The following is a 25,824-nucleotide window of genomic DNA, read 5'->3' as shown; positions in this document are numbered from 1 at the left end:
TCTTAGGTGTTTTATGATGTTACAAAAAAAAATTGAAAGTTGCACAAAGGATTTATTCTTGAGCTACCCTGACAAACAAGGGCAAATAATATTATTGTTTCACGTTTTATTGTTCAACCAGACCTTTTGAGATGTAAAGCACTAGCTTGGCCTTGTACATTTTGAAAGGTCTATTTTGTCTCCTCGATGAGAACTGCTTAGAATGAAAACCACGGTATGTAACCACAGTCTTTCAAAGCCACTGACTCCCACTATCACACCCAGTTTAAAAATGACAAAAAAGGAGCATGTTTTTCCCCTTCTTTGCTTTATGTTCACTACCCTCCTCACATTCTCATATATTTTCAGATCATCACAGCTATCAAAAAGCTTTCCTAAATGAAGCCCTCAATTATATGGTCTATTGAAATATTTGTCAGAATGTTTTCTCTGTATGTAGTGAAAGTAGCAACAGTAATTTTACACAGCCTGTTATTTTTAGTTCTCTTGGGTGATGCAGGAGCTGTCTAATCTACACATATCCTTCAATTTCCATTTAAGATAAAAGGAGCATACTGTTCCCTCTAATTTGTTTGCAAAGCTCCAGAAATCCAAGCATCTTGTGTACATTTGTGTTTTACTATGTAGATTTACAGTAGATTCATAACTGCATTTGAACGTGTATATTTACATACACACACGTTCGAGTGCAGCTATGAATACTGCAAACCTCTATGTTGTGTTTTATGCTGAGTAATTTGTGGATGAAATAACATCTTGCTTACAGATGCGTGTGTGGTTGTTGATCTAATTTTGATTCAATTGTTTAATCTTCACTGTTTCTCTGATCTGATTAAATTGGATTAATTCAGGATTGATTTTTTTGGCCTGTGCCTCACTTATTTATACATTCGGTGCAGCTGCGGCTCTGTTTTGTACTATGACGGATTCTGATGTTGTCTGCAAACTGAAAAGGTCTGTGGCACTTTCAGTTTAATTTTGTACGTAATCTCACTGTTTAGACATATAAAATATAAATTATGCTCTACTGAGTAACATAACATAGATTGACATAGATTGCTGGAATTAAGAGCCTACATTCACAACCAAACACACTGGAATGTTTTGAAAGGCAATCTTAGAAAATCACACTAACAAGAATGAAAACATTTGCATTTAAAAAATATTGTCAATTTCTGTACTAGTTTTATTCTTGTTGCACTCTAAGGGCAAATAAGAAAATGGAAATGTGCCCTGCAGTGCACTTTTGCTGAACGCCGTGGAGACTGTTGAACTTAAGCTCTTACCGCTACCATATTTTCTGGAGTTCTGGCGGTGCGAGATCGGCCGGTTGATTTTTGTTTCAATGCTGATCCACTGGCTCTGAAGTTAGTAACCCATAACAAGATTGTGTTTCAAGCAGGTACGGGATCATGTCTCCCAAGTCTGAAGTGCAAACGGGTCGCTCGTTGTGTTGCAGTTACAGATTCGTCCTTGATAAACGTTAATTTATTTGCATTTTATTAAACCTGTGTCAGATCATTTATCCGGACCCTGTGTGTATATATATATATATATACATATATATACGTACGTACATATATATGTATACACACGCACACACACGCACACACAATTTTTCCAGATTTTTGCTCGTGCGGCTTATAATTTGTCGAGAAATAGTCGAGAAATTACGGTACATACATACATACGTACGTACGTATGTACAGACAGACAGACATTTGATTGGGGATAAAAATGTTCTCATCTTAATATTGTTATGCAGAAACACACGTGACCAAGGACAATTGTTCAAACGGTTTTGAAATTGTGGTCAGTGCTATGATTAACATTCTTACTCTGCCGTTCTTTACAATTGTCATATCAATCGTGAAGTTAACAAGGCACCTTTTTTCCATCAAAGCCTTCAGATTAGTTGCCATGGAGACAAAAATGTTGGAAGTGACGAGCAATACTCTACAGATGCCTATTTCCTCCTTGTGTAGTGTAGATTTTGCAAAGAAGCCTTCAGTGTATTGCTGATAGCACCACTTTTGCTTTCTGACTTTTCTGAGTTGACAGAAGAGCGTCTGTAAAAACTCAATATTTTTTTCCACCTTTAACTGCTTCCCCATATGTTTGTTGAGTTTCTGACTTCCACAAAAAATGTGTAATGTCAAAACAAGATAATCCATTTAGAATAATGGTTATTCTGTGATACATAACCAGCTAACTTCATAATGAATTATTCATCAAGATGAGCTACAGAGCTTATTATTGCAGGCTACAGTGATTGCTGCCCCACTGCCTCCTCCAAAATATTTTACTCCATCAGCTCATCAATCAGAATGGTGTTCTCAGCGCCGTCTCCACATTTTGATCCAACTGCTCTAGGCAGAATCTGGACTCATCAGTGAACATAATATTTCTCCGCATTTTCAGACACCAGAAACGCAACAATCGTCAATGGCAACAACAAAGTAAGCTGTCTACTATTGACAGAGATGATTTTGCTTCTTTTTTTTTTTCATGGGCCAACCCACATTTTCGGCTCTGCTGCTCATCCCTCAAATGCAGATTATTTACAAATGTAGCACCATTTACAAGAAACACAAACAGGTGTTCCAACAGTGTCAAATTTATTAGCAGGAAGCATTATTACAAAAAGAGAATAATCAACCAAACATTAATTTTGTTTAGGTTCCGTTTATGAGGAGTATCCAACAACAGATATAAGAGACGAACAGCAGATTGCGATGTAGTTATATTATTTTGTAACATGGGTATTGCGGTTGTTGGAGTGAAATTCTCCTTGTTTGAGAGGGTTGCAGGAAAATGAATGCAGCCTCCAGGTGTCCAAGAGATGAGGAGGAAGCAGAAGGGAGAACAGGGCAGGGTAGCGGGCCGTGCATTTCACATCTAGGCCTTCATTAGTGCTCCGGCTGAATCAATCCAACCCTCACTAACTATCGCAATGAAAGGAAGCAGGACAGACCATTTGGAATTATTGAATACATATTAAATACATTTTAAATAAATCTTGTCCATGAATACGTATTAAATTTATTCATGGACAAAATATAATTAACGTCAGTCTGTGATTCAGATATTTTTAGGCCAGCAGAGAAGGCCTTGCAGGCCCTGACGGCCCACCACTGGTAAATACAAACTAGAACTTTCTTAATGCCTGGATGCAACTAGTAACTTAACAAAGAGTGCTGACGATCTGGTAGTGTAGTGCGGTTCAAGACAGGTTAAACAGGCATGTTTTAGTAATTCTTTTTGAATGAGATACAGATGCCAGTTGGCTCCAAAACACCTGTCGAATCTGTAATTACACACACATTTAGGGTGTCCCCCGCCTACTGCTCACAGTCAGCAGGGATAGGCTCCAGGATAAGGATAAGCTGTTCAGATAATGGATGGATGGATGCAATGCACACGCACGCATGCAGGCACGCAGGCACGCAGGCACGCACTTTTTTAAAACCTTTTGTCATTTATTAGATTCTAAACTGCTCCAGATGCTCAACATAGCACAGTTGTGTGATTTTATAATTGATGGTTTCTATAATCATGGCCTAATAGTGGTGTTACTTAAAGGTGGATTATGTCGATAAGTCCCTTTGAAGGTAAGGTTAAAAAAAAAAAGCCCACGAGTTAACCTTGACAAACCTAATGATGAACACATGCTGCAGATGTTCAGTGACATGCTTGTCTAATACGCCCATATTTTCAAAATGAGGTGCAAAGCAGGTCGTGCCGAATTATTTTGATCATCTATGGCACAGGTGTCAAACTCAAGGCCCGGGGGCCAGATACGGCCCGCCACATCATTTGATGTGGCCCGCGAAGACAAATTGTGCATCAAATTTGTGTGTCATTACTAGAATTGCAAATTGTCTTCACTTTTAATAATATCTTTTTTTTTTTTTTAATATTTGACCAGTTTTTACTTGTCTGATTTGAAAAGGAGTTATTTGTCAGTTAGTTTTGTAGCTTATACTGTATATAATATGAGGTGCTCATACATTTATTTGGGTTGACAGTCATAATGGCCCTCCGAAAGAAGCTATGACTACAATGCGGCCCGCGAGAAAAATGAGTTTGACACCCTTGATCTATGGTATCTGATGAAAACAATAATTAGTTTTTGAGTGTAAATAAATATAATCATTCAATCATCACCATCATCATCTCCGTTCACAGTCACTAAGATATACCCATCTTTTTGTCAAAAACATCTACAGATGTCACATTCACAAAAAAATATAATTTTTATCAACAAATAACAAATGTTCAACCGACAGTGTTGTGAATAATTGGACCGAGACACATGCAGTGCATTTCAAAGAACAACATCAATTTTTCTAATTTCTATAACATGGTGACGGCTGTTGACTGCCTCTAGTTACTTGTGACAGCACAATACAATAGGCTGGAGATAGGAATTCCAAATATTTATGTTCAATAGCTGAACGTGATGTAATACGTTTGGGAAAAACATCCCTGTGAGCACATTATGCATGTGTGGTGTAAAATATTCTGATATTACAGAGAAAACCAAATTAAACTCAGTCAGTTTTCATTTTCCAATTATTTTACCTTATAAAATATCTTATTTGTATCTTAATTGCATTTGCACAAAGTGCCAGAGTGGGCTTTTGGCAGGGCGTACTCAATTTTAACTTTGCAAGAAAGTGTAGCAGCCCTCACACTTTCAGCATCACAAAGCGTTTGTGCAGTATTTTCTGTGCAATTGACACAAAGCGTAAATGTACATCCTTGCTGCTGCTTCAGCTAATGCTCTAGAGATTGTTTCCTCCTTCTCATGTGCTTTATTTGATAAAGCTTCTGTTTCATGATATTGTTTGCCTTTTGAATCCCCTTCACTATCTTTTGCTGCTCCAACCAGTAAAAATTTCCTCTTACAGTTTGCTATGGTACAAATCAAATTGGAAAGAGAAGGCTTTCATACCAGCACAATAGCTTCTAATTTTGTAATTGATCAAACAATTATGAGAAACTTGGTACAGTTGTGAATGCTATGCATTAACTTTATCCATAAATAAGATGCACAAATGGCGTAAAGTTTTGACATTTCATTTAAAGATAGATGTGATTGCTCTCAATCAACCAGAGCACTGTAATTAGCGGAGTCGAAACAAAACACACCATAATATCGGAGTAACATACCGTATGGAACTGAAATGGAGAGATGGAACGAAACATAAATGCCCACAATACAGTAATGGCGTATGGGATGTCGTGGTAGTGGTCTAGTCATGTGACTTTATTGGACCATATTTCAAGCAGGTTTGTAGCTTTGATTTGGTGGATCTCACCATGTTTCCATAGCTTCTTCTTATAGGCAGGTTCATCATGTAAGAGCCGACCGTATTCATGTTGTGGGTCAGTGCCTTGTTACAAACGTATTTGGCATGACTCCACAATGGAGGCAGATTTGTTCTCTGTTCATTGTCATCAAATCTGATACTGATCTCTAAACATTCAGGGATTACACGCTTTGGTGAAGCAACAATTTACAGAATTCAAATGATATACACTTTATCTTGATAATAGTTTTCAGTCAGTTTTCAAACCTATTATTTTCTTTCAGAACAAAAACCCTTATGATATTCGAAAAAATATTCTGGTGCTTATAATTCATATTTTTACATTTCACTCAACAGCTTTTTTTTTTCCCACCATCTGTTGGAAGGTTGTTTTTTCAACTATTGAACCTCAAACCACCTGACACCCACGTTTTCATTTGAATCTTTTCAAGTTTAAGAGAGGTCACACACGTACGTGCTAAAATGGGGCGTAAGCGGCCAACCTTCCGTGTGTCTTGAAATGATGATGACAATGTCAGCTCCAGTTTAACATGATGCCAGAACACTGTCATGAATTAAGGTCGATCTCATTTATCATATTTTCTTTGTGTGGTCTTAGGTATTACTGAAACATTTGAACACTATATGATCTTAAACTATGAAAACAGTTAACACAGTTAAATTAATTTGATCAAATGTAATTGGTTACATTTTTTTGGGAAAGCAATTAAACTAGTACTTTCTAGTTTTGCTGCTATTTTGTTACTGTTACATTTACAAAGTAATCTTCCAACACTGTTGGTATCATAAATTGAATCATCTGACTTGGCGTAAAGTAAGTCATTTCATGTGCTCCTCAGAGATGTGCTGTTTGTTATGCCCAGTGCTCTGTCTTCTACTGTAGATAAATCCCACACACAGGACCTTACAGTATGAGAACACTCCACTGAATATATTACTTCCTATGGGATTTCACTGATAGCTTTACATTGTGTTGATGGGACTGGTCAAAGCTGACAGCAATAACTATTTATCTCTTAATCTTGAAGAAAAACACTAGGAATCCTATATGATAGAACTTATCTCATGCATCGTGATTTCACACCCTTTAAAGTCAGAGATGAAAGTTTAGTTGAATTTAATTGTGTTCCAAAACACTCAGCATATGATGTTTTACTTTCTTTTCCTCAACAGTGAATCTGATTTATACTGAATAGACATTTTTGAACCATCAACAGTTATATTGGCTTAAATATTTTACTGAACAAAATGATCAGGATGACAACAATATTTCTTTTGCATAATTTGTGAACTTCACCAGGAAAGAAAACCAGAAAACGTTCATTTTTTTTCCCCTTAAGACCTAGTATATACGTTACATTTCAAACAAAGTACAGACTACATTTTACATAACAATGGGACGCAGTGTGACTTAATTGGCAGTCAGAGTTTACTTAAGTTCTGTTGCAAACATTTCATACTTTGCAGTCTGGAACCACATGGAAATTGATTTTCACAAATCACATTTAAGACATTCATTTGATATGTGTCTGACTTTGGCTGCGTAAATCAAATTTCCAACTGTTCTGCGTGGCAGGGAATGAATTTCAATGTGGCAATCCAATTTGCTTTTCACTCAACTCTCCTAGATATATCATCTCCACAAACACTTGTATTCTCTCACAACACACCAGTCGGTTTCATCGAGGAAACTGCATTGGTTGGATCATTTCAGTAAATGTGGATTGAGTTAAAGTCATCTGCAATGAGAGTTCTGTGTCTGACCTGTCAAATAGTCATCTCCTTTATAAACCAGTCGGAGTTGTCCATCATGCATATGAGTTCCTGTCACTGTCTTTACGTGAACGCAATGCACGTTTGTTCTGTTATTGCATACACTGTACTGCATCACCCTGCTTTTTAGCTATAGGGGAGTATTATTCCTTTCATATCTATAAATACATACATAGACGGAGAACATATTTGTGTTTTCTTGGGCAGAGTTTGACTGGCACCCACCTGCCCCTTCTAGCAGGGATTAGCCACAGAATGAAAATAGATGGAACACAAATGCATCTGCATTGTCAGGTGCTCATACAACAGATATGGAGCACAGATCATCAGTCTGTCATCGAGATACTCGTACCTCATCGAGAGGAGACATGTGAGTGGAAAGATAAACTGATGAAAGATATTCATAGCTGTAGATCACTGGAACAGACTTCCCCTGACACAGTTGCAATCTTCTTATCAGTTTATAAGGAGGGTAAAAATACCACATGATAAGGTTGGATTGTTAAATTCCTGGCATCTGCGCGATCGTCTGTGTTTCGTAATTAGCTCTCACGAAGACGACTAATGAGGAAGCCACTCCAGAGTGAAAGTAATGGTTTTATCATTTGAACAGCTTCGATGTCTTGACGCTACCATAATTCACATAGATGGGCCCAATTCAAATGATCTATAGGTTGAAAGCACGACAGCCATGCTCCCTCGTGAACAAAGCGTCGTCAATAGCAGCACGGTTGGATCAGTTTGGTGCGGGAAAATTCGAGAGCCCATTAAAAACACTGTTGCGGAACTGGTCCTTTTCATCTAACATCTTCTGGAAAGTCTTCTTTAATAGGGGATTCATATTTCAACCCTCTGTTAGTTGTAAAGGCCATTGCATTTATTACATTGACAATCAAGAAACTAGGCACCAAATCAGGTGCATGTCACCAAATAAATGTAGCACAATGAACAGAAGCTTGTCTTGAAAGGCACACCAAAATTCTCCCCCCAAATAGTGTTGCATTGAATGTGAAAACTGAATAATTGATTGACAAATAAATTATGAATATCCAGAATGTTCAAACATCTTAATGGTACCATCATCAGCACTTCTACTGGATGTCAGCAATCTGTAGAAATGCACCCAACATCGTAAAAGTGATGGATAGCTAAATGGGGAGGTATTTGAAAAACTGTCCCAGTTAAGTAGACTATTTACTGTACGTATATGTTATTTAAAGATCGGCCCAGGAAAGGGTTTCAATGAAGAATCATTTTCACTTGTCACAAGATATTAATTAGCCAGTTTAACAGATGTCATAAGCGCTCCCTTACATTGATGGACTAGAAAAATGTTTGACATGTTTAATAATTGAATGCATCCTTCTGTACGCCGTGGTTAATGCCATCAAAGGTGTTTTTTTTTTTTTGACAGACAGTTTTGGAGATGGTTTTAAAAGAAATCTTTTCTCACTTTGGTCAAAGGAATGCACAAAGAATAATATTCACGTGTCTGATGTCTCTAATTATGGTGTTATTTTTTTTACCTAATGGGTTTCTGAAATTTCTGAAAGCAAAAGTTAAACCAAACAAATGATCATGCTGTCATATTTTGATTAGTGCATTTTAGCTTTGGAAAACAACTGAAGTGCGAACTTGCTGAGAGCTCAGAAATGATCTCAGAAAATTTAAATATATTTTCATCTCAAGTGCTGGAACAAGCTGCATCTGATTGAAACACCAAAAGAACCAATTTATGTTTGTGTGATTCAAATCAGTGATGAACTCTTGAGGTCACCAAGTAATATTGTGAGTTCTTATGTAAATATACCCAGTTTGATTATCTCAGTTTCCACATTTCAACATAATTTAATCAGCTGCTATGGTGGATAGTGAAATTTTACTTTTTTAAGAGAAGCCTGCAGTGAAACAACACAATTAACTAGAAAGGTCAGTTACAGAAATCAGCCATCCATCCATTTTCTGTACCACTTATGCTGTGCAGGGTTGTTAGGAGTTGGAGTCCATCCCCGCTGACTTTGTGCAAAAGATAATTTGCACCCTGGACTGCATGCCAGTCACTCACAGTCATACAATATTGGTCACATTCACACTCTTGTTGTGTGGGAAGTGATCCCCGCTGCCAGAACAGAAATTGGGGGAGTGAATCACTACATTCTCTGTGACTTAAAGAAACATGTGTATGCATTTCAATATATTCTTGGACAGTCCTTGAGTACAGTGAAAAATGAAAAAGAATAATTACAATGAGCCGACTTGTTATAAGAGAATCTATATGCAAACCCTTTCTCGTCAAATGAAGCTCATGCACAAAACTGAAAACGTGGCATAACAAGAACCAACGTATATCTACAGATCTTGCTTAAATAGCATCATCTTGCAATTATTTTGTAGTTGCATGTGATGAAAGGTATCAGACAAACATCTGTGAATGATTCAAAGTAGCACTCTTACATCTGCAATTTTTATTTATAGAGATAAAAAAAAGCACATCTTCAAGCTCATTCTGTATGCTTAATGTTAGTGCGGCGTAATGCGTATACAGTTTTCTGCCTGGCCTGTTTTGTCATTTAAATGAGATATTCTCAAGAGCCCCGTATTCTATCTTTAAACAAGGAAAAGCGAGGTAGCCTCATAGCCCTTTACAACTGCACAGAGGCCACAGAGCAACACGGTGCACTTTGTTTAGCTTTCCGAGGGTTGGCCATTTGCCTCTTGCTCCGACACAGGCATTCACTAGTACGTTAATAGTTTCTTTTATCTGGGAAAGATCAGAGTGATGAATTTCATTATGCAATGTGTTGACACACACACACGCACAAACACACACACAGCGAGAGAGAGGGAAAGAGAGAGCGAAAAAGAGAGTGAGAGAGAGCGAGAGAGAGAGAGAGAGAGAGAGAGCTTATCGAAGGCAGAGAGCTCATCGGAGGTGGCGTGCTCGGCAATTTGGCAATAACATGAATGACAACATAGTCAGAAAAGTATGATCCAGTTTCATTCTTAATGAGTTTCCTTCTGTTTAGTTGATCCCAGCCTGTATATTTTATAAAAATGATTATTGCAATTAGTATCTTAATCAACATATAAGTGGGTCACATTTCTTTCATAGAGTCTCAACTACAAATACAGATTGGTAATAAATATTTTAAGTATGGCTGCATCTTTGTATTATGTGTAAGATTATTCCAGTTAATGAAAAAAATCTTTTTTGTTTTTTATGTATTTTCGGGAATGCACCATTGCGTTTTTTAAATCCAAATATGACGGGATTTGTGTGCATAGTGGAATGTTGTTTTTTTCATCAGGGTCACAAATGGTTGTTTGGCAACAATTTTAATGGTCTCACGCGCTTTTTCTTGTTCTATGGCAACAAGAAAAACTGTTATCATTAAAACTGTTTGGGAATGTCTTTGCAGTTTACAAGTGTTTACAGCTGTTTGCAACTGAGCTCTGGACATTTTACCATTTTGAAAGGGGGCTCATTAATTGTTTGTATAAAAATAGGCACTGAGAGCCTGCCCATCCATCAAATGTACAATTAAATAAAAGATTCAATATTTTTTTCCTTCCTTATTTCCCAAAAGTGTATCTGTAAAGGAGCCGTATCACAGTATCTTGCAATATTTCCTGATTCCATTACTGAGTGAAGTCCAGGGTAGAAAAAGTAAAAAAAAAAAAAAAGCACTAAAATATGGAACATTTAATTTTTTTTCAAGGTAACTTATTTTTAGATTATGAAACTGAACACAGACAAAGTCCACACACACAGTTTTGGAGTAAATATTATGTTAATATAAATCAGATGACAAGAGTTTTTAAAAACATCACCTCGATGCCCCTCAATGCTTGTTAAAAATAACTTTAATAGAAAATGCTACCTAATGGCCATGAAACATAAATGTCAAAAAAAAAAAATAGTATCAGGTTCATCTATGTAATAATGTCCTCTGCTTCCATCAATATTCCTCATACGGTAAAAAGGCCAGTCCGTCTAATTGCTAATTACCATTTTATCACTGACGTCTGTCTACGCGGAGCTCAGGAATGTTTCATGAGAAAACACCATTAGTTCAAATGTCACGCGTGCAAGTCGCATTCAATCGACAGATGAGGCATGACAGAAAACCATTACATTTTTAATGAAGTCATGAGTTAATTCTGAAGCTTTGAAACATCCCTTTAGACCCGTAACGCAATGGACACAAATGTGTAGAGCAAATGTTTATTTTAGTGTGAATGCGAGCTGCAGTGGCCACTTTATATTTATGTCGACATAATCGCGCTTTGTGGTGCGAATCTGTGTCAGCTGCAGCTCGCCGGATGCTGCATGAGCTCGGGCCACGGGGAGAAGGGAACATGATTGAAGCCGAGCATGCACAGAATGGTGGGGCTTGTGTGCAACAACAGCGTCTGCATGTGGAATGAGTTTTAGACAGGAAGTAGAGTGCAGAAGAAGATGAAGCACTCGTGCAAGAGCAGCAGCTTTCTCAAGGGTGCTATGTCAACAACACACGCACCAGTTTCTGGGTGTGCGTGAATGTGTACTTGGAATGCACGTGTATAATTGAGTAGAGATGGCCAGCCAGGTATGATTGGCGTGCGCTCCAGGGAGGTTGGTGCTGCAAGACAGCGATTGGCTGTGCTTGATAGTAAGGAGTGGCTGGAATACGAACGTCTGCTCCTGCCTTTTGCTTGGGCAGGTTTTCGGGACAGCTATCGAGGAGACGTGGTGTTTAAGTGATTGCGCATGCCGAGCGCAGAGCATCTCAGCTTGTGAGAGAGGGGACAAGAGAAAAGGTTGGAGGGAGGGGGGAGCAAGAGAGAAAGAGAACAGAAGCTCGTGAAAAGAGAGGGCGGGAGCTTAAGGCAGAGAGACCGGACCGGCGTTCAAACACTGCAGTCTTTCTTTTGCTTCTGAGAAGAAACTGTCCCTCTTTCAACTGCCTGTCTGTCTCGCTGCTCAGCTATGACCCCACTGGACGTCTTGTTCTCCATGCCCACCTAGAGAGGACGAGACAAACGCTCTCTGGCGCGGGAGGGAGGCACCAAAGGACGGGACACTTACTAATTTGGGTCTGGAAATTAATTAAGCATCGTCAGCACTGAGGGAGAATATGAGGGAGTTGAAGAAGACGACTTGATACGCCGTTTGCGTGGGCAGAGAAGAGAGGAGGAGTTACCGCGAGAGACTTTTCGGGTAGAATTGGCAAGCTAGGGCAGAGGTAAAAACAGAGGAGAGTAGATTAGGGATTTCAATCCACAACGATTAGTTTGCTCATGTACATCATCCATCCATGTGTGCTTGTTAATGTTCCATTCACACTCCCACCCGCAACCTTCTCTTCGCACTGCATGTCAGCAAAATCACGTCTCGCACATGCACGCTGCTGAGCTCTGAGACACAGCGTGAGCGCATGTTGAAGAAGTTGCAGCGGGAGCCCGATCAGCAACTTCTCATGAGACCCGGCAGGACATTTCTGGATCATTTTGACAGCCCAAAGCAGCTGGGCATGACGGAACGGGAGGTGTCAAAGCTCTCCAATCATCTGGCTGATTAAAGTGATTCGAGATGAACCTGCTAACCATTTTATCTGCCAGGGCACGACACCTGCGTTTGAAGGATTAGAGCGGTGGGAATCAGGGATGGTCAGATGTGTATGCTTGGATTAGGCTCTAAACACACAAGAATTACACAGGTGTTGCGGCAGGATTATGCAAACTCTCCTGCTGTACGCAGTGACATTATAGGATTTAGGAATCAGGTGAATGACAGAGTATTATCTCCAGCAGATTAATTCTTATCAACCTATGACTCTTTGGATATAATTGTATCAGTTGCTCCAGGATTTAAAAGGTAACCTGAGGAGAGGTGAAAGCACTTTCAACATCACCCGTCAATGACTTTGGCTCCCTCATTGTGAACTTTGCACAGTGCTGAGTTAGGCAGTTGCTGCTTAAAACTTGCATCATGAGACGCTCGAGCACGGATGAGACGCCGTACCGGCGAAGTCCGTCTCTGGACAGCAAGCCTGACACACCGCCGTTCACCTCTGGCTTCCATCGATTCAGTGGAGAGTTTGAATACAAGCGGCCGCCGTTTGCGTTCGGCTTCACCACCACAAAGGGGCCACAGACAACCAAAGGCCGCTGTGCTCCAGGAAAGAAGTATGTGGTGTTTTACCTGGACCTCTCCTTCATCTTCCTTCTAGAACTACGACGCTGCAGGATGGCTGAAGGTTGTATGATGGCACTGCGTTATGGGATGGTCTTCTTCAACCTCCTGTTCTGGGTAAGACAACATTTTGTTTACTCTGTCTGACTTACCAACTATTTTCCAGCTTGTTTGCTTTCGATTTCTTGTTTCTGTTTACTCTCATACAGCTTTGCTTGTTTGTGATGTGGTAATGATGTGAGAGGAGAGGGCGAAGGTGGTCCAGATTATGGATTTCGATATGCGCTATCCTCACTGTGTGGGTGATTCAAGCGTATTTTTCTTACTATAGCATACTTAAAGTGTAGGTGTACGCTGACTTGTTCGCCGTATTAAGCTTTGGCTTCCTTGCACCATGTTTTATATGTACTTAATCATAGTGTTATTATTATTCAGTAAATCTTTCCCTGGCTGTGCTTTGCCTGCCTGCGTGTGCACCTCAACGTTTAAACATCTAAGTGAGTGTCAGTCTGCGGTAGCTCACTGATCATATCAGTTACCCATGAAGTTGTTTTGTCTGCCGGTGTCACTGGCACTCTGATAACGCAACAACAGGTCACTTTCACTCACACTGTTAAAAATGTCAGGTTCCTCCCAAGTGGATCCGACTTGACTATTGTGTGTTTTGGCCACAAGCTCCCTTGGGAAATTTCTTTTAACTTGTCACATAGTTTGCAAAGGATTCTGGTCCCCATGGCTACCTTGCTGGCACTTTCTTTGATTTGCCGTATTGTTCTGTTCTTAGTGGTAATGGGATGAGCTGAATCTCGAAATACAATCTAGTTGCCCAGATGCAATCTCCCTTAGGCATCGAGCAACCTCTTCACTCCCATATCTTGTGTCTGCTATAAAACTCAGTGGAAGAGAGGTCACAATTTGTTATTTGCACAGATGTGTGTGTGTGTGCGTGCGTGCGCGCATGTGTGTGTGTTGGCGCCATGAGAAAAATATTGACCACTTGACCACACTGAGCTATTGGCCCTCTCCTCTGCAGTGAAGCCAATCATGTTACAAACCTCCAGGTAAGAATTGGCAATATGGCAATATGGCACCTGTCTTTTTATCTGAGTCACACAGATTCATCTAAATCAAACCTCATTTAACATTGGGATTATGTTAATTACTGCAATTCAAAAGTGAATACATTTGGACTGCAATTGAATATATGTATAAGTGTAATATACAACCATTTAATTGATAATTCACGCAGGAATTACAGAGTCCACTGATGCCTAATGATGTGTTTTGAATTTTTTCCAATATTTTAACAATGCAATACAAATACTACACTAGATACACACATACGACATCTATACATAGACACTAACAAGGCAGAAAGGACAGCCAAGCTCTAGATTTCATAAATATAGATGTATGAAAGGAAATATATAATAGGAGGGAGGGAACTGGTGTATTAATCAAAGCTTAATCAAGACAGTTACAAAATGAATAATATTTTGGTTAATAAATTATCATTTCACAAAGAGAAATCACATTAACGGTTCATTTATTTTTAAGCAAAAAGGCTGATTCGTGCTTGTCTCCACTGTCTAATATGTAAATATTTCCTGCATTACTCCATCATAGTTGAACATTTAATTCAAGCAGGAAAAACATTTAGATGGTCTATAAATACAAAAAATTAATATTGGCAACCTACCAACACCAATAGTGCAGGCATAAATCATAAATAATTGACCCAACAGAATTTCTAAGATAAGCCACAATATATCATGCTGTCTGGATTCAGGCTCAGTTTTAGGTTAATGTTAACAATGTTTTTATGCACTTTTTATCATCTTCCTCAATGCTGTTGACTGTCCAGTGAAGCCTAAAATGTGATGAGTAAGCGAATGGTTTTACGATAAAATAATAACAGGTGTCTTTGCACGAGCTGTGTGTTGACGACAGTTCTTCAGTATATCAACACAAAGAGCAAAGAGTTGACATTTTCAGTTGATAAACATCACTGACATTGAGAAATGGGAAGCTTAGAGGAGGACAAAGACAATCTTACAAAGTCAGACTATTATTTTCTATATTCATGTGTTAGACTTCTGCTCACTAGTGCATGCTAACTGAGCTCAGCCAATCTGCTGTCATATAACACCGGTGTTAAACTTTCAAAACAAATGCTAGAACTGGTACATTGCGCCAAACTACAATTGAATGTTATGACGACGTGGGTCAGACTTGCTGAGGGCAAAAACGAAAAGAACATGCGCATGGTTATGTTGACTGGAGAAGGCTGACAGCTCATTTGCACCCACACACCAGTTGCCACTTTGCTCAGGTTTTGCTGCAGTAGAAAAAAAAAATGAGCGACAGGAAGATGCACTACATCAGAACTTTGAAGCGGCACAGGGGATGAATGGTTAGCATTGCTGTTTCAAATCACGTTCAAGGTTTATCTGCGTTTGAATCAGCATTGGGGAGCTTTCGCTGGGTACTACACACTGTCCAACAAACATTAATTAAATTGTTAGTTCTGCAATTAACGCCATTGTTTAGTTCAGTATATACCCTCACATCATAAGTAAACATTAATATACAACATCCACTTAAACTCTCCAAGCCCTGATAAATTAAAGTGTTGCTTCAGGAATGTCATTCAGTGTGTTGATCAGTCTCTATAAGCAAGTGGCAATTAAAAAGGCACACAGAGTAGTTGAATGTATACTACTTTTATAGAAACTGTCAAAAATAAATAAATAAATAAATAAACTATTTAAAATGATTAAATGCAGCTAGCTGTTGGACACTACAGTGAAACCCCCTCCGTCCTAGGATTTAGCAAATTTGGCATTTTTGGTGCAAAGTTTTTTCCTTCATTCATTGATTCTGATCTTTATAAATGTATTATATGTTCAAATGTGCTTGTATTGTTTTAAATGTGTGTTTAAATGTTTTTTCCAAGCACCATAAATTATACAATAACACGCCTGCGGTGTATTTTTATGCCACGGATTTCACAGTGTTGTGAAATATAACCCCTGTGATACTTATCAAAATGGAATTTTGTTTCATTTAAATATATTTACATTGAATTATCTAAAAACGGTCCTATTTGGACTCCTACAATCAGAGTGGAAGGCAGTGTCAGAGTGTCCACTTCCACTTCTGTGATTTCTCTGGCCAACATTGCATCATCGACCCGAGGGGCTCTGCTTGCAGTTGCTTAACCATACTTAACACACCTCAACCTGCCACAGGACCTAACCTAATTATTGTCTTCTCCCTCAATGCCAAGGAATATCAGTACTTCTCTTGTGCACAGCATTTAAAGGGGATGAGAGGAGCAGCTTTTATTGACAGTCTTTTGTGATCACACCCACAACAATGCAAATAACCCTGCACCTTGGTTAATAAGGTGGTCCTGTTTTTGTTTTGCTTTTAGTTTAGATCGTTTAGATCGTTTACGCCATCATCATTTCTTTATGAGGCACTACTTTGTCAAAATTATTAAATAGATTGTAAATTTTTACTAAACAATTAATTATTAATATTGATTATAAAAAAATTTCTGTAAAACTAGACTGAAACTTTTTTGGGGAGTTTTCGTTGATAAAAACTGGACTAAAACTATTTAATATCAAGATGGTAAAATAAATAATAATAAATATTTTCATCCAAAAGACTGAGACTAACACCAAAAATAATTAGTGTGTATATGAATGACATATTGGTTCGAGCCTAATTGGGTTTGAAGCTAAGTTACATTTTTGCAGTTGTCATTGTCGCTAATAAGAAAAAAACAAAACAAGATTTTCACAGCCCAGTGTGGATCTTATAAAAAAAAAACATTGGAGGAAGACAAAATAATGATGTGGTTAAATGCACCAGTGAATTCTTTTAGTAGACAACTATGCATTTTAGCAGTCTTTCCCAACCTTTAATTGAACCAAGGCAGAGCACCAAACAAAAATGTCACAGAAAATATGTATCCTGAAATAATGATGAGCTCATCTCATTCTACTCACAAATTGATTCCTATTATTCTCTATGTCGTTGGCTTAGATGGACAAAGGTATACATGTAATTAATAAATCATCTTTGGACCAGTTAAATGAAACTGGATAATTTCTTACTTACTGGGCTAACCTCTGATTTCGGTTATCGTATTTCGTTCCATATCATGTGGAAATGTATGACAATAAAATTCCTTGAATTACTGGATGCTTGAATAATATCTCACAGTGCATTAGTGCCACAGCACCCTGGCTGGCAATCACCGTCTCACCTGCATGCACTGAATGTTCATCAACAGAGATTCATGGACCAAAGCAGCGCATGGGTGAAACGCATTACGACATCCTAAAATGTTTTCATCATAAATGAATGGAACAACATGAACACCTACACCAATTGCAACCAATTTGGTTGCAGCCTCGAGCCCTGACTCCATAATACATAAAGTAACACAGTCATGACTAAGCATGTGCCAGTATTTTAGAAAACTAAAACCGTGATTTTAGCGTCTTTTACGTTATTTTCAAGTAAACTATCCCTGGTATCACGAATCCTTGCTTAGCACCCAGTTCCAAATATGGTCAGGCTTTCGTCCGGCCGGCATGGAATCAGGGCTTTATTATAAGCAGGAGTTCCGAACCAAAATTCCAACATTATTAACACTTTTTAAGTCAATATAAATATAAGTAAATTTCTCTCCTTTGAAAGTAGAATGGGAAGAGAGGTGAAAATAATCTGGAGATTGTTGAATTTTGTGATTACATTCCGAGTGGTATTGGTGCAAACTTGGGGATGTATTTTATATTTTGGTAATGAAAAGACATTGCCATAGAAACACATTCAATCGGAGCTCTGCTTTGTGCTGCTGTGTGCGTACATCATACCCTTGAAAAGAAAGTCAAACAGGGACAACATTCACTGAAACAGGAGTACCAATGTGTGAAGTGTTAAATAAGCTTAAACCTTGGCTACGAGTGTTAGAGGGGGAAAATATTGCGTCTTCCCAAGCAAACAAAAAAGCTAATAAGCAAAGACTGTAACGCAAGACAAATGCTGATTATCCCCTGAATGTAGTCGTGATGACTTTTGCAGAAAATTGCAACAGTACGATGCTAAAAAATATGCAAGCGCTTATAGTTGCAAATCACTACAGGGGCTGGTAAATGGCTCAGCGCGGAAAAGAAAGACCAAAACAAATTTTAATTAATTTGGACAGCACAAAAGGGCTTTTCCTCACTTTTAGAAGAGTGTTGAGTAGGTGGGTGATACCCTTTTCAACAGTGGCTGATTCTGGGACAGAGATGCAAGAGATATGATTGCAGGCTGTAGGAAGAGCCTGAAGACATGTTCTCTGAAGTTGTGTTTACTTGTCGTCATAATGTAGGTCAGAACCCAGTGGAAAATCCAGAGATTGCCAGAGTTGTGAATGGATTGCATCCGTCTCCAACGATTTTAACAGATCAATAGAAATTGCCCTTCTACTGATCTGAGTTGTGTCTGACCTGCCCTGCTCAGCCCCTGCTGCCACACAATCCATCGATTCAAAGCAGCACACGGGGACGTGCGTGGCATGAGAAGCTCATTTATTAGGGCTGCACTTTGCATTTGTCGAGTGAGACATGTTTGTGCACATAAAGTCAAAGGCAACAATAGCACGCTGTGTCTGGCTTTTGGTGAAACCTGGAAACGGAGCCGCGGCACAAGGGATCTTTGCATTGTTTATTTTCATGATTACTGTGAGGTGAGAGCAGCTACCGTGTTTGTATTTCTCTTCACGATCAGTAATCAAATCAGGTTGACATCATAGGCCACAGTGGGACACTCAACTGGACGTTTAAAGCCAAATAAATCTAAATATTCACACTCGCACAATACACCAATATTACCACTTGAATATTCACCTCAGGTTTTCCCTGGCTTCAGAGAGCTCATTAAGGCTGACCACTGGACTATGAAATACAGATATGGCCTGAAGTCTTCAGATGCACCTCTTTTAATCAGTTTATTAATCAATCATGTGTTGGACTAGATGCCCCCTAAATCTTAAATCTTCAGCCGTCCCAACCTTTCGACTTTGTGGAACCTGTTTGGAAAAGGTAATTTAAGGTTCCATCTTCATGCATATTGCATGGCTGAGACATGTTTGAAGTGCAAATTACATACAGGATGTCACTGGAACTTCACTGGAGATACACCGAAAAGTCCGAACAAGAGATGCCGGCTTATATCGGCGCACGTTGTATTGAGTAGAGTATTGCTCCTTCGCAACGTACGTCCAAGTGGATGTCACTGAGCTTTCAGTAGCTGACCGCAAATACCTTCAGACAGAATCGACACTGCCTCTGCTGGTTGCAGCCATGAAGGGCTTTCCTTCTTGCATCAATTGTTTTTGACATTTAAAATCAATACCAACACCTCCTTCTTGCATCAATTGTTTTTGACATTTAAAACCAATACCAGCACAATCTATCAAATTCTTCACAATCAATTACTTTTCAAGTCCTATGAGCACATCTAACCAATCCATTCTCACTGGCACCTTAATTTGAAATATAAACATTTAAATGACATAAAATTGGGATATAAACTGGAAATAAAAGTTTACAACACCGAACCAAGGCAAAACCAACAATTCATTCGGCGCACACCACTAAAAAATACATTGAGCTGCCAATAAACTAATTGCTCTCCTAAGTTTTTTTTTAGCTTCACTTTCATTGGACTGAGACAACACAAATTAAACTAACCCTCGAAGGATTTAATTACAATGAAACCCAGTGTGCCCGTCACCTTTAATCACACTTGCAAAAATACGGAGCCTCCGAGGCTTTGACAGGTTTGTGTGAGGGGACCTGTTACAGGCGCTCTTAAAAACCCACTACCACTAATGTCTGCATGCATAACAAACTAACAAGTCACTTAGAAAAACATGACTGGTCCTTGGCTGTCTACACTAAATATAGATCGATTCAAGATAGATCCAAGGGTTTGAAAGATAAGGTGCCATGGAGGTCAAAAAAAGATTTGGAAGAAGATGGTAAAGAAAAAGTCGACAAAGTATGGGCTTTTTTTCACACCACACTTGTCGAAAAACTGAAGTCGCCTGCCCACTCAAATTGCCGTTACAGTAGCCACTCAGACCAATTCAGCCAGTTACCAGGCATCCACAGTGACAAGGGTCAAAAACACCCCCAAGGTGCCTCAGTCACACGCAAGTCAGTGAGTTCATTTTGAGTAGGTTTTCATTTTAGAAATCATTGTTGTACGCCCCCCCTCCCCCAAATAATTGTCAATCAAAAATGATACTGTAAGTGAAACCCTTATCTTCCTCTAGCTGTTAATACTGAGTGAGTGAGCCTCCACCAAAGACGCCATCAACTTTCCAAATTAGCCTGGGGCATGAGTGCATGGAGTCGAAATAATCAGTGAGCAATGTGCTGACTCTTAGTATGTCAGTGTTGGTGTGAGAACATACGGTACAGTATTTCTTTCACCGCATCAGCCTATCAACACTTCCTTGTTATTGTACAGTTTTTCTCAAAATGCATTTAAAAGGATTTGTAATCAAGTCAAGCATCGACACAGTATGTAATATAATATATCCAAACAATGTCTAATTACTGAGAATGTGTTGAACTCTTTGTTTGTCAATGTCTTGTTTTTTACTCAACATTAGGAGTTATGCTGTATTAGGATCAAATAAATAAGTGAGATGTGAGGTGTTTGGCCAATTCCTGTTGTTCACTTAATCCAGGGGTGTCAAACTCATTATTTTCACGGGCCGCATTGTAGTCATAGCTTCTTTCGGAGGGCCATTATGACTGCCAACCCAAATAAATGTATGAGCACCTCATATTATATACAGTCAAAGCTACAAAACAAACTGACAAATAACTCGTTTTCAAATCAGACGAGTAAAAACTGGTCAAATATTTAAAAAAAAAAATTATTAAAAGTGAAGACAATTTGCAATTCTAGTAATGACACACAAATTTGATGCGCAATTTGTCTTCGCGGGCCACATAAAATGATGTGGCGGGCCGTATCTGGCCCCCGGGCCGTGAGTTTGACACCTGTGACTTAATCACTTACTAAAATGCGCTACAATTTAGCGGCTAAATCAACTGCACGGAGGAGAACGCATTTCAACATCATAATGCAAAAACAAGCCTTTATTGATTCCTAATTTGCAAAACATTGTTCAACATTAATATTTAACAAAAGGCAAATGCCTGTTTGTTAATCCAAGAAAATCAACATCTATTTAAATTGGGTTTTTCTTGCCCGCATTATTGATGAAATACTGATTGACAACTGGGTTGCCCGCATTATTGATGAAATACTGATTGACAACTGGGTCTTGCAGGAGCATGATAAGAAATGTGTTGGTTTCCCGCAGCATATTGCACTGAGTCAGCCAAACAACACAGAATAATGTCGTCTGTGTAAAGACTGGCATGACAGTCTTTTAGAGAGGAGCCTCTTACAGTGCTATAAATTATAAATAAGACAGGTCTTAAAAATGCTCCGTGTTGAATATAATTTTCGACTGGATAAAATATGTCTCTCCTTGACACACTGCGATATTTCAGAAAGGTCAATCAAAATCACATCATATATCCTCCACACACCGAAAGAAGTTGGCAAGGCAGTCATTATGCTGCTTCAATAAAGGTCAGGGATCAAATTCAAACACCAAAGTTTAGTGGGCGCAGAACATTCTGATTTATGAAACTTTACTTTGTCAATGTGTCTCACAGAATTCGTGTAGGTTGTTGAATTAAGTGCACTGGAACCTAAATGGACCTTAAATTTGAATGGGAGTAGGCTGTTCAAACCAGCATTTGCGCTTTTAACTTGGGCTTTGTGGGGCTCGACAAATGTACACTCGGCATTTGCACAAAATGTGTTTTTGTGTAAATAATAGAAAATACAGTGGCATACACCATGTATTGTATAAAAACAAGAGCATACAGCAAACTGACTTTTATCAAAATGTTACTCATCAGTCAGAGGAGTGGCAATGCATGGATACAACTAGCGAGCTGTACTGTAAGAAGCAATGTTTCTGCTCTATTGTTGTCTTTAGAACGCTTTTCTAAAATTTTGCTTGTGAACTTAGATTTGATGTCATTAATATCTGAAAAGAACGACTTGTTGACCCCAATTAAAGCAGTCTGGTGAAAATCTTGGTAATTGTCTGGTTCTATCAAACTTCAGAAATGCTTCCGGGATGTTACCTGTGCATCTGTTCTCAATCACATCGGGGTCAATGTCGAAAAGTTCAACCATCTATTCTGACAACTCATTGATGTCCACATCAAGAATGGGGTTAGCAATAAAGGTCACGCAGGCTTCCAATTTCCTCGAAGTCACAGAATCTGTCTGAAAAATTCCCGACCCCTCATAGACAACAACAGCCAATCAGCCGTATCCTCTCTACTCATAACAATGAAATTCTTGCTGTCATCAAGCGAGGACAGAAAATGCTAATGTATTTGCTTAGCCATCTGAGCTAAGTGTGACTGAGGGTACCTCCAGAATCTAACACAACATTCCTCCAGAAAATCTCTGATTGGACTTGATGATTTTAACAACCTGGCTCTTGCACAAGTGCCTGTCGTTGGATGATGCAGTAATAGTTCACAAATCAAAGTACTTACTGATCCACTTTACAGTCTGCAATAAATTCTGAGTGTGGTGCTGTCATCGCAGGTGTGAAATCATTCCTTACTAAAATCCGTTTTTTTAGTGGGATACTTCTCCTTCCCTCAACAATTTGTTACAACATTGTTGTAAAACTCCCTGGAGGGTGGTTCTCCGTGGAAGCGATGTTAAAAACTGCTCTTTTGTACAAGTCAACGAGCACTATCCTTGCGAAAACAACAATCCGGGTTCCAGCACTAGAGACCACAGGCTCGTCACACTGTCAAAACAACTGAGCAACTATTCATGTCCATCTCCAGCGGTTTCATTGCATCAGCAGACAGCGCACACCACAGTGTTCACACCTGGCTCGACATCGGCGATAATGAACAAAATCCTGAAATCCTGCCATTAAGGAGATTATGATTGTGCGTCATTAGTTATCCAATTATCGGTGAAGGGTTTTTTCCTGCATATTCAGGATGTTTTGTCTTTTACTGGTGTGACTGCTGCTGTTTTTGATAGCCAAGCTCAAAAGATCTTGGGAGGGGGCAGGGTACCTTTTATTTTGATTGAGTGGGAATTTAGACCAGTCCAGTGATCATTTTTAGTGACCGTTCAAATTTTTGCTATTGTTTTTTTGAGTCCTTTGTAAGCGACTGGAAAGGGGCTGGCATGCTACGGTTAGCTCTTGTTGGTGTGTTGGAGATAATTGATTTAGTGAGCTTGGACCCATAGAAATAAGCTTATTCACGGTAGGATCATATGGTTCAAAGATCTATGGCCTCACTTTACAAAACACTCTTTTACACCATACCAGAAAGCTGAGAGTAAAATTAATGGTCATTGAGTAATCCATGCTGACAGACCTGAATTGTGAAAATCTTAAAATATTCATAGAGGACACTTGAGGGCTGAATGTGTCAAAGTGATGTGCAATGTAGTGGAAAAACAGTAAGTGGGTGTTAAAATCAGCACTTCACTACAGACATCCCCCCTCAATTTTGTCAATGGATCATTGAGTCACATTCCGTACTTTGTGAACCGCAGCTCACTTCAGGACGTTAACGGATTGTTTGAATGAAAATTGATCTACTGAGTCATGCGGTTTTAAAATCAGCACAAACAGGTTCTCATGAGATGAATAAATTCCCAAAGACAGCTGTGATGTGTTCAAGATACATGCATATGTCCAAGAATGAACATCCTGGCAGCCTGTCTTATTACAGATGGTGACCAGATGGAACCAGTCAGCTCCCTCACCAGACCAACTCTGTTTTAATAGGAAGAAAAAAAAAAACGCTTCTTGACACATCTATTTGACAGAGTGGTTTCATGCCAGACACTTCCTTAGGTTTAGGGTGCGGCGCACTCTCCACTGGAATGCATCCAATGTAAGATTCTGTCTGGATTTTGATTATCCCATGTTCCTTCCACATTCCAAAATGTGTAGCCTACAACAGGTTCATCTGACCACTGGTGTGATTTTGTGTGAATTTGTTAATATGTGACTTGTAATTGACAAGGGATCAGACAGACATATTCGGACAGGAAAGTCAAAGCTGCTTAAACTTTTTTAAAAAGATCACATATATGAGTATTGTGAAAAGATACTTTTAAATTCTTAGCATTCTTTTGTAGTGCCTAGGACATTTCTGAAACATATTGTACCTTGCCACAAAAAACACTGTACAGCAAAATGTAGTTGAATTCAATTGATAGGGGAATTGTATTCTTTGGAAACTGTTTTTCTATATTAACAGAGAGATTCTGTTTGCTGTGTAATTCTCCTATGTAATCCTCTTAGTCAACTGGGATAGGCATCATTTGTTGCCATAACAGTGAAAAGAAAATGCTTCATAAGAAAGGCGTCTTAGGGATTTTCAGAGTGGGATGAAGGAAGCGCGTATAGGTCCATTGGTATTTAGAGCCAAGAAATGGGTAACTTTATTGAGAAGATAACCACAGTTTTGACACTCAATGGTGCTGTGGGAGTCTGAGATTGTCATTCGTCAGTCGTTTACAATTGGCATCCACACAGCGTGATGCATGGTTGTGAAAGTTTCATTCTCTCATAGCGTCTCTCTTTCTAAGAGTTCTTATTTTCATTTTTAAGTTGCTATCACCCTGGGTGAAGCCGAGCATTACCTTTTATCATTCAAAATGATTTTTGTGCTAGTTTACCTAATTGAGTTCAGGGCACGTCTCAAGACACGCCACGGTGATTTTACGGAAAGCTCTGAACTGAAAAAATAATCAGAACAGCTCTGTCCACGGCGGGATGTTGAAGATGTCATGTGGTTTACTCATTATAATATCTGTAGACCTTCACCAAAAGCCACTGGAAAAAGAAAAGCCATTTTTACTGTTAGAGTATATTGGTTTGAAATTTTCTTTGGTGTGATTGGTTGTTTTGGATAACTTACTACTGATTATTTTAGTTTTTTTATTTTAAAAGCAAAATATTTCTAATAATGCTGAATAATACAAAATATACAACATGTTTGCAAAAGACAACCAGTCCCACCATAGTAATCTGATAGTGGCACCAGTTAGTAAGCATGAATGTGAGATTTTGATCTATGGTCCAGCTTCATCACTTGCTATGAAATTGAGACATCGTAAACAAATCAAATAAAACAAATCTGTGTCAAGAGTCGTTTACATTTATTATTCCAATGTGCATCGTGCAATTTAGATAACTTAATTCAAAATTCTGCCATTCCTGTGCCCGCCTAATATTTGTAAGCAAATATATTATTCCCTCCGCACTGATAGCTGTTTCTTTTCTACCATTTCTGAATAAGATCAACAGAGTGAATCCACAGGCACTGCGATTTATATGGAAATGAGCTAAATAGATGTGTGTGAAATACCAGTAAGAAT

At 38.8% G+C, this 25,824-nt stretch overlaps 1 protein-coding gene across 4 annotated transcripts in view; it reads left to right on the top strand.

Moving 5' to 3' along the window:
• The window catches only part of tspan4a (tetraspanin 4a), an 84,549-nt gene that overhangs the window by 3,135 nt on the left and 55,590 nt on the right, over window positions 1–25,824 (top strand). The window contains exons 1-2 of one of the 4 annotated variants that reach the window (XM_037247746.1): window positions 11,777–12,334; window positions 13,322–13,401. In XM_037247746.1, the coding sequence (XP_037103641.1) occupies window positions 13,339–13,401 (63 nt within the window). In that variant the 5' untranslated portion in view covers window positions 11,777–12,334; window positions 13,322–13,338. Of the gene's footprint in view, window positions 1–11,634; window positions 13,402–25,824 lie in introns of those variants that run through there. The other 3 variants (XM_037247745.1, XM_037247744.1, XM_037247743.1) reach the window with 3 other exon arrangements.

The sequence above is a fragment of the Syngnathus acus genome, chromosome 3 (assembly GCF_901709675.1).
Source record: "Syngnathus acus chromosome 3, fSynAcu1.2, whole genome shotgun sequence".
In the NCBI taxonomy this organism is placed as follows: Eukaryota; Metazoa; Chordata; class Actinopteri; order Syngnathiformes; family Syngnathidae; genus Syngnathus; species Syngnathus acus.
The sequence above is the reverse complement of the archived record's forward strand: the minus strand, read 5'-3'. Positions and strand labels throughout refer to the sequence as shown.